We start from the raw sequence: 10,015 nt of genomic DNA on the forward strand, positions 1-10,015 counted from the left end.
ATAAGCAAAGTGAGGGAAAAGTGATCATACCAACACATCTTCATCAAGCTCTCGTCGTCGTGTACCTCAAAAACGTCTTCTGTACAACAGCTGAATAGAGTGTGTTTTTAAGAAGTTAATACCTGTACACATCTGCCTGGGGTTTGATACGTTAGCTGTTTTTACTGTAAGCACTGCAAAGAGTTAACGCTCCGTCTTGGATTATATCGACTTTACAGAGTATGCGTGTTTGAACTGCGAGCCCACGTGGCGTACTGCATGGACTGTTCTACCAAGTTACTGTACATGTTATGTTTTGCCTGGCTTTTGTAGAAACGAAGCACCTTAAATGTAAAACGACTGGCTTGTCAAAAACTTAAAACCTTTGCAACACACGTTTCTTTAAAAAAAATGCTTTTTATTCTTTCTGGGAAGAGTAGATAAGTGTCGGTTCACAAAGGGCTGGTTTCGCTTCATTGTGAGTAAAAACAGACATTTGGACAGCTGCTCTGGAGATAACACAAATAACAGCAATTACTATGGATGCACCTCAGTCAAATCCATTACCAGCGGACTGTACTGAAATTGTTTCCGTAAATGCATTATGTTTTTCCATCCCGCCGCGCTCCTGACCATTTCTGCACAAAGGTACGAAGTCTCTCGTCAATATTGTCTTTAATTCTACACCACCATGCCTCTAAAATAGTGACTTTATGACATGGGAGCATCACGTGCAAAGCTTTCTTTTACGCGAGAGAGAGACGTTTGTGTTTCAAAACAGCTTTAGCTTTGGACTTTTGCATATTAGTTTTGATTGTTTGACTACACATTTTAACTTTGAAAAAGAAAAATCAGCATGTAAATGTCAGCGATGGCTTATATGATACCGATTTTAAAATTGAACCTTGTTAAATTTGATGCGACTATTCAGCTTATGATGATCCTTGTATAGCCCTTGGAATATATTCAAATAGACCTTTGTCTATTAAGTCTAGATTTTCTGTGCCTCCTCATTAATGTCCTTTTTTTTTGCCCTGCAGTCTCGTCACTACACTGCAAAGCAAATGTAAATATTGGCATAATTTTTTTTCATAGTGCTATTATCTGTGAAAGACTGCATAAGCCAGAGTTAATATTTGCAACAAAACCTTTTCTCTAGATTTGTAAGTAAGGGAGTCCCATTTCTAGTGCATGTGGAGTGCACCTGTGCATTTTGTGTGAAGGCATGTGGACAGTTAAGTGTGTCGATTTCCCTCTACGTGTGTTTGTGTGTGTGTGTAGTGAATGTATCTAGTGCGCCCTAAGAAATGTATGGCTTTATCTCCATAGAAAATACTGTTATCGTCTTTGGGGCAGGGGGACATTGGTGTACTTCGGGATGCTTTGTCACATTTGTCACAAGTCCTTCTCGGTGTGTCACGCTCGGCTTCTCAAACTATCCGCAGCTCTAAACCGCTCGTGGTGACTGCAGGGTCAAAACCTTCTCCCCCAAACTTTCTCTTTTTTTCTTTTTTTTTTCTAAATCTTTCCATCCAGTACGAGGACGCTGGCATACTGAGCGACACGGTGCGGGCCAGCAGGACGGGCCTTCCCAGCACATTTCTTCTCTTCCCTGAACTTTTCTCGCTCCTCTTTTTCGAGTTCTTAATGCCGCTTCTGTCCCATCTGTGTAAAGAGTCACTTCTTGTGGAAGTAGATCGTGTGAGTGAGGCCTGACTCCACCTTTGGTATCTGGTCACTGATGATCTCCACCAACATTTCGGGGAATTCCACCTTCAGGGCCTGGGACTCACGAAAGGTGTAGAAACAGAAGTCCAACAAGTTCCCCACCAACTGGACACCACAGAGAGAAAAATATGATTATTAGAAACATAACTGGGTTTTTTTTTCACTTTATTTTCTAAATTCTAAATTATTTCCTACTTACCAACGGTGTGCAAAAGTCTTAAGCCACCCCTAATTTCTTTATATTTAGCTAGAAAAACGATTCCACTTTTCTGAGTTTGGAATTCCATACATTTTGACAAGATTCCCAACACCACTGGCTCTAATGCAGTCCAAAACCATGGCTGGGCCCATTCTCTTAACTTTCTCTATATATACTGATGACTTTAACCATAAATGTCATATTTGGATTCATCTCTTCATCAGACGTGCTGAAAGTGTAATCTGTTTCCTTTCACTGAGAATGGCTTCATGACAGTGCCTAAGGATACACCTCAAACTGGTTCATCTCTTGTGTTTTACACTTGAATTATTCACAGGTACACTCATTTTCAGTCCACTTCTTGTACCGACTGAAAATGAGTGAAAAAGCAGCCAATAAAGGAAGTTCAGAAAGCCTGGAGAACAATTGCTTAAGACCACTTTAAAAAATTGCAAGAAAGTCTGACTCCTTGGAAGCAAAATATAAAGACGCAATACTTTCACACAGTACTGTACATGTATAGTACATGTATATTTTTTAAGGTTCAAGGTTCTTTATTTGTCACATGCATAGTTATACAAGTATAACACACAGTGAAATGTAGCCTGACACGCTCCTCGACATGTGCAAAAATTGGGGGGGGTGTATATATATATATATATATATATATATATATATATATGTATGTGTGTGTGTGTGTGTGTGTGTAAACTGCAACTGAATTTCACTGATTGTCTTTACCACTTGGGGGCACCACTGATTTTTGTCTGGGCAGCCCTTCTTTAAAAGAAGGGTCATCTGCCCAGCACTAACCCTATTCACTCAGTCATTAGGGTCGTTGAATCTCTATGACTGCTCTCTCTTGCTAACGCTCACCTCCAGAGGCTGTGCCTACACTGTCATTCTCCCACGCACTTGTTGACACATGCATTTAAAAAAAACAAAAAAACCCTCATTTTGCACATTTGCTATGGTGACCAGTGTGAACTCCAATAAACTGCAAGCTGATATCGATCCCCTTTTGTTCCATTCACCAATATGAGCCTCATCACTGCCTTTTCCAAAATAACCTTCCCTCAGGGAGAAAATGGGATGTAATAATCCTTATTCCAAGCCACGGCACCATTGAACTGCTAAGTAAACACATTATCCAAATCCACTATTTTGCCATTTCACTGAGAACATTTCCAGTTGTATCAGAGCCCTAAAGTGCATAACTAGACTGCCAAGGGAAGGCAGTACTGTATGCAACTGGCAAAGGGGGGGGGTCAAGGGTACTTACATCATGCATGGCGTCCAGCAGCTTGGTGAGCTGGAAGAAGCGCTGCCAGGTTTGGCCGGAGTTGTTGGTTGCTTTTCCCACCGAACGCCGGAGCTCTTTAATGTAATTAACCCTCATCTCCTCGAACGCCGCCTGGTTCTTCAGACCCTCTTTGGGAACTGGGAATCAGACAAATCATTACGTCATTGATATGGATGCAATGACTGTACAACAATTATTTGAAACGATTTAAATTTTAATGACCCAATACTAGCAATGACGACTAAACAGTGCAGACTTCTCTACTTAAACCTGTTAGCCGTTTTGACATGACTGCAGGGGACTTTGTACTGAACAGCCAAGCCTGCGATTCCATTAGACATATACAGGAAGAAATATTCGCCTAATGTGTCTCTATTGTGCTCTATCTGGGCTACGCTGAGAGCTGCTGAATGCTTTTCAGATATTTAATGGTGTTATCACAATAAATATTCAGTGGCCTGTAGGGTTGGTTTTAAAAAAACAGCAATCTGAAGAGCAAGTTAATGTTCAATTTGTCATCTGTGGTTGTATTTTAAAACAGTGAGGGCAATGTGTTAAAGTAATGATCAGGACTGTTGGGTGACAGTGTTGGTTTTCTTTATATTACTTTTGTATTCGTTATAAAAGTAGTCAAAAACAGGGGTCTTTTAAATAGTAAAAGTCAATCCCACATTAGAAAAACGTAGTTATCCACATTTTCACTCATAAACATAAGACAACTCACACATAGAGTTTTATTTTTTTTAGAAAACACAAGTATTACAAATAGATGCCTGAAGTAATTTAAAATGGGCTCATCTTGTAATTGTGGCTCCAACTCCACTGTTTACAATACTGCTGCTACTGTAATCAGTAATGGCCAACAAACTGTATATAAAAGATGGAAACAGGTTGCAGGCATAAAGATGGACATAGCTACCATGAACCATCCGGTGGTTTGTGAAGACTCAATTTGAAACCTTGAGGTTAGCGTTTTCACTATTGCCATTTTAGCTTCAAAAAACATATGCGATGAGGAGGGGTGGATGTGACTGTGAAACCTCCAGCTCATTGGCTGCTGACTTGTCAATCACATGCTGTTAGCCAACGTGAAAGTTTCTAAACCTGCATTCTTCTTAATGACCAGCAGGGGGCAACTCCACTAGCTGCAAAGAGATTCCCCGCTCCTCCGCTCCCAGTCACCATGACCTCAGTAAGCACTTTTGTGCTGACATCAATCACTAGTTTTAAGTGTTACTGAGTAAAACATGGAGATCACTTTGTAAATGATGATAGCCAGTAGAGTGAAAAAGGAGGATAAAGTAAGGTACTCTTCACCGTGTGAATGACGAGTCATCAGCCATTGAGCATGCAGTTTCACAGTCAGATCCACCCCCGTGTGATGGGTGGTTTCTCAAAAGCTACGATGGTGATAGAAAAAAAAGCTCATCTTGAGGTTGTAAAAAACAGCTTTAGTAATCAGCGGTTGACACGACAACATCCGTCTTTCACATGCAACTCATTTTGTCCCCCCCCCCCGCAAAAAAACCAATCCAATGTTGGTCGGGTTGTGGTTTTTACAGCATTCATTCTTAGCTGTTTGAGAATTCTTGAAAACACCAAAAGGGAAGTTGTTTTTTTGTTTTTAACCATTCATAGTAACTCCGCTCAAAACAAAGCACATTACTAATTAACTGTGACTGTTTTCCTGTCTCGCATGTTTCTGAATTGATTTTCCTGTCGTGCTGAAACATTTGACGCATTTTAAAAATGTCTGGAACATGCGTGTTAAATATGATTTGCAGGTAATGGGCTAAGCCATGCACATCCCGCGGTATGTTCCTTTAATGTGCAACTGTGTTAAGGGTAATTAGAGGTGCTTAGTGAATTATGCTCTGAAACCCACACAGTAGCCTGTTTTTGCACATTTTTCCTGTGCTGTTGACCTGAGCCTATTTAGCAACTCATTACAACCACTTTCACCATTTCAAGTAGTAATTAGTTTCCATGTGTAGCAGCTGGTTCATGAAGGATGACAGATATAGTGAAAGGCATTGATTCAAAGTTATCTCAGAAACAGTGAGAGCAGAAAAGGAAACAATGGTGCTTATGTAATTTAAAGGGTCTAATAATTTTGTTAGCCAAACCTAATTTATTAAGCGCAGCGTTCGGCACCCGGAGCTATTAAATAACGTCAACCTTTCATTCTCATAATAATGACTTGGATTGTGGCACTTAGAGTTAAAAACTGGTCTATTAGAAATCTAGATAATAATGAAAAAAAAAAACCCACAGTAATTACACCACGAAGATCCATTTAAACATCTACAGTATCATTTTGTCTCACTCCGTCTTCCCACCTGTGCAAAGGATCATGTCATGGATACATAAAAAAAAGTACATCCTGGGGTTTTAGAAAACGAGCTATTCAGTTCAATTCAATTTGATTTATATAGCACCAAATCACAACAGCAGTTGCCTCAAGGCCTTACCAGCTAAAATGATTTAAATACAATCTGAGATGAACAAAAACAACACAACATATTTCACTGTGCCATTACTTATTTAACACAAGTAAGCAAAAACTGCAAAAGCGGTGTGCACAATACTGAGTACAACCCATGACTCAACAATTTGTAGAAGCATCTTAAGCAGCAATAACTTGAAGTCCCACCACAGGGTTGAGGTCTGGACTTGGACACCTTGATCTGCTGCATGACCCAGTCTAGGCCAACCTATAGCTGTTGGACAGATGGCCTCATATTTGACTCTAGAATACTTATACTACAGGAGAACAACTATAAGGTGCTCGGGACCTATGGATCCAAAACAAGCCCAAATCATCACTCCTCCACTACCGTGCTTGACAGTTGGCATGAGGTGTTTGTGCTGATGGTTTCACCAAATGTTGCACAGTGGACGTTGGCCAAACATCTCTACTTTAGTCTTGTCTGTCCAAATGACACCGTTTGAGAAACCTTGTGGTTTGTTTGGATGCAACCTTGGAAACCTAAGCTGTTCTGCTTATTTTTTTCTTATTCACATGACTGTATGCATGCCTGCTAAACCTCTTAAATAACATTCTGCTGCTGCCATACAAAGACACATCTCACCTCTCAAAGCTTAAAAATCAGGTGTGCTCTTTGAGGCAACATCTTTAGTTTTCCTAAAGCCAAAATCAAAAAATGATGCTTTACAACACAGTAAGGCCTCAAATGAATACAACATAAAAGCTGCTGGAAGGTCGAGTGTGTTTTGAAAATGACACGTTGATTTTGATATTTCTAAAATATGTCAGTATTAATGGTGCCTTCGCAGATGTGCAAGTTACACATGGTAAGTGCAATAATTAACTCTGTTCCACCATCACTGGCTTTTGAACTACACAGTCATTCACAAACCAGATGGTTCATCTCCTGTTTAGCCTGGAGGATGCAGCATCTGTTATTTTCATAAAGAATTAAACAATTTTTTATATCAAACCAAATGACAGTTTTCTGTTTCACTTCAGTCCTTCTTAATTTAGCTCAGGACCAGAAATGAAGTGTTTCTGGATCTTTATATAAATATACATGTGTGTGTGTTTTCTTTTACATGATGGGTTTTGTGAATGCACAGACAAAAATATGTTGCTCAGGTCATGCAGTGATTTCTGCTACAGAATTATGTGTTTCTAATACACTGGTGACTAAGGGCTCAGAGATCATGGCCATTTAATACCGGTTGTCATCTTTGTCACTTGCATATAGAGATTTATTCAGTTTCTTTTAATCGTTTTACAATATTATGCACTGTAAATGACATCCCCCCCAAATTCTTTACAATTTTTATTTTGAAAAATTGTATTTTTTAACTACATGACCACACAGTCTTTACACACTGGTGAACCCCTCATTATCTGAAACACTGTCAGCCTCTCAGAGCGGCTCTTTTTTTCCTACCAAATCTTGTTAATGACCTGTTGCTAGTTAATAATTACCTAATTACCTACTGAAACATGTTCAATAGGAACATGTTGCTGGCCTCAAGCTCCAAACATCTTATATGAACTTTAGCAACAACGATCAGCTGATAGGGCTTGTTTGAATTCTGCAGAGTGAACAGCCACAGGCAAAGCCGGCATCTTGTCAGTCAAAATTGCAGGTTTTTTAAAACAGATCTTTGAGAGTGTGTATTTTGGTGTGTGTGTGCTCCTTCTTGTCTCTTTCTATGTAATTCTTTTCATCATACTTTTTTAGGTACAATCACCTCCAGAAAACAGATTGTACCCTGGTGCTGTGATTTCTGTGCTGATTTCATGGCTGACATGATGAGAATGTGCTAAAACCCTTGGTCGCATTTGGACCTTTTGTTTTTCTCCCACTGACCCACATACACCCTGATTAGAAACTGACCTGGCATTCAGGGGCGGCACCATGACCGGCCCTGAAATAGGGCATTTATACCACTATAAATGATGTCAAATTGATTTTTGCTGCAGGTCGAGAGCACCTTCAACTGGGCTGCATTTCTTTTTTGGGAGTTAAGACGCTGCACCGTGTGCACCGCAACCACCGAACAGCTCTTTTTCTGAATGTGTTTCAAAGGAAGCAGTGCATATCTAATGCTGAGAGAAGATGCTCTTAGCATGCGTTTTGCCAAACTACGTGCAGCTTCCTGCTCTCGGTAGCTACATGCCTAACTGACAGTGTGGCTCTTGGTTTTGATTTACTTCCTGATAGTAACCAAGTTTGCAGCTAGTCCTGATTATGACTGCAATATAAAGCAGGTGAAAGTGCTGAATGACAATAAATATTTATTAAAAGATTATGCAACAGAAAAATAACCAGCTGCAATAAAAGGAACACAGTATTTGAGATTGTAACTACTTTAGTCAAAAATGTGTCACACAAAATGCCCCAGTCAGCTACACACACACACACACACACACACACACACACACACACACACACACACACTTGTCCCATCTGGAATGAGGCTCCGGAGCCATTTTGGAGAGAAGCAAGATGACGGTTTGGAAAGAAAACAAATGACTGAGATCATCAACTTTATCTACATCTTTGTAGAGGTGAGGAGCATAACCGGTTCAAGCAGGCCGCTGCTACTGTACTGAATCCAAACAGGGTCATGAGACACCGCGGGCTGACTGAAACCTTAGCCAAGGTCATAGAGGAATAACAGCCCTTGTCTCTTTTCCCTTTATCCCTTTTCGCATGTCTGTTTCACTCGTTTATTCTCTCTCCATGCAGCGCACACATTCCCTTTTGCAAAGCAGCCTAAAGGCACTCGCAAACTCGGTGACTATGTAGTACTTGCTCAGCTGACAAGTTCTGACACCTCCTCTGTAAACATTTCTCCCGCTACTCCTTCCACAAGGCCCGAGTATTATATCTGAATGATGGTAACTAAGTGAGCCTCCTACAGCGCCTCAGAAAATCCTGCAATAGACTGCTCCTTTTTTTGAAATTACCCACAAGTGCTCTGCCAAACCTCCGTACAGTACAGACATGAAAGACGAAGCATTGAATGATTATTTTCTTCCCTCCCCTTCCCTCATTTTTGAATGTTATATTTTGACTAAATCCAATAACTGCAGCAGACTAAGCTAACTGTGAAGCATCTTAAATTCTCTGTTTTGATTCTGCATCTCACTTTCTTTTATCCACACCCTCGCTTTCAAAATTCTAGCCCGGGTTTCAAGGAAGTGGAGAAAAATAGCAGGTCTTGGACCAATGCCTGGTGCTTGACTGGCCTTTATTAAGTACAGCAGGGCTCTCTGGAAAACCTCCAGAGGACCAGTGAGGAGAGGGAGAGGGAGGCCGCGGCAACAGAAGGACTAGCTCCGCCATCCCACCACTCCCTTTGTCTTCGCTTTCTTTCTCCCCATAGCTGTGCACCTGTCTCTTTCTCACCAACCCTTGCTCCGTCAACTCCAAAGAGTGTTTTCACTCTTTAAATCGAACTTTCCCGTCTTTGGTTTCTCATTCTCTCCGCATCGCCTTGCTCCTTCTTCTCTTCTGACATCCACATTGTTAAAGTCCAGTTAGAGCTCTCCTTCTTTCAGAGTTCATATTCAGAGAAACGCTTTCACATTTGTTCTTCCATATGTCGCTGAGCTATAGAGCCAAAATCGGCCTTCCTCTGCTACATCACAGTACAGTGCATGTTTAAAATACTTGTAGACTTCACTTCCCTTCCATTCAATACTTTAAAAAAACACTTTAATGAAATTCAAAGTATTCACTACTCGCTTAACTAAGTATATAAGTATATAAGTATATTAAATAGAGTGTGTAGATGCCTAAAATGATGCTGCAGCTGCCAGTTTACAGTTGGTGCAAAGCACAGCAGCAAGGCCACTCATAAACACTCATAAACAGAGTACTCCAGAACTAAATTGGCTACCCAATTGTGACAGAATCTAATTTAAGGACATATCGATTTCTTGGAAATCGCTGCATAATATCTTTCTGCTTTATATTTCAGAACTCTTAACCTCTTATTCTGCACCCAGGCTGTCAGATCAGAGAATCAGGAGCTGTCACAGTTTCCACACTCAGGGCTTAAAGCTGGAGCTCAACTGATATTAGCTATGTGCATATCTAAAAAATTAAATAAGTTAAAGAAAAAAAGAGTCAAGTCAAGGCAACGGAAAGACACCTTTAAAACATGTTAAACATATCTTCATATATGTCATGCTATAAAGTATGTGTACACAATCGTGACACAAATATAGCAACAGCAATTAGAAGTGAAACACAAAAAAAACTAGAGTTGTTGCTCATGCTCACAGATGTCTGGTTTATATATATACATATATATATATA

At 40.2% G+C, this 10,015-nt stretch overlaps 1 protein-coding gene across 3 annotated transcripts in view; it reads right to left on the bottom strand.

Moving 5' to 3' along the window:
* Positions 1-311: 311 nt before the first annotated feature.
* Positions 312-10,015, bottom strand: part of nr3c2 (nuclear receptor subfamily 3, group C, member 2) — an 86,610-nt gene continuing 76,906 nt past the window's right edge. For 2 of the 3 annotated variants that reach the window (XM_042225982.1, XM_014337693.2), the window contains 2 exons: positions 3,189-3,346; positions 312-1,812 (listed from right to left, as the gene is read on the bottom strand). In XM_042225982.1, the coding sequence (XP_042081916.1) occupies positions 1,657-1,812; positions 3,189-3,346 (314 nt within the window). In that variant the 3' untranslated portion in view covers positions 312-1,656. 3 annotated transcript variants of the gene reach the window in all.

The sequence above is a fragment of the Haplochromis burtoni genome, unplaced genomic scaffold (assembly GCF_018398535.1).
Source record: "Haplochromis burtoni strain Fernald_Lab_line unplaced genomic scaffold, NCSU_Asbu1 Contig_191, whole genome shotgun sequence".
In the NCBI taxonomy this organism is placed as follows: domain Eukaryota; kingdom Metazoa; phylum Chordata; class Actinopteri; order Cichliformes; family Cichlidae; genus Haplochromis; species Haplochromis burtoni.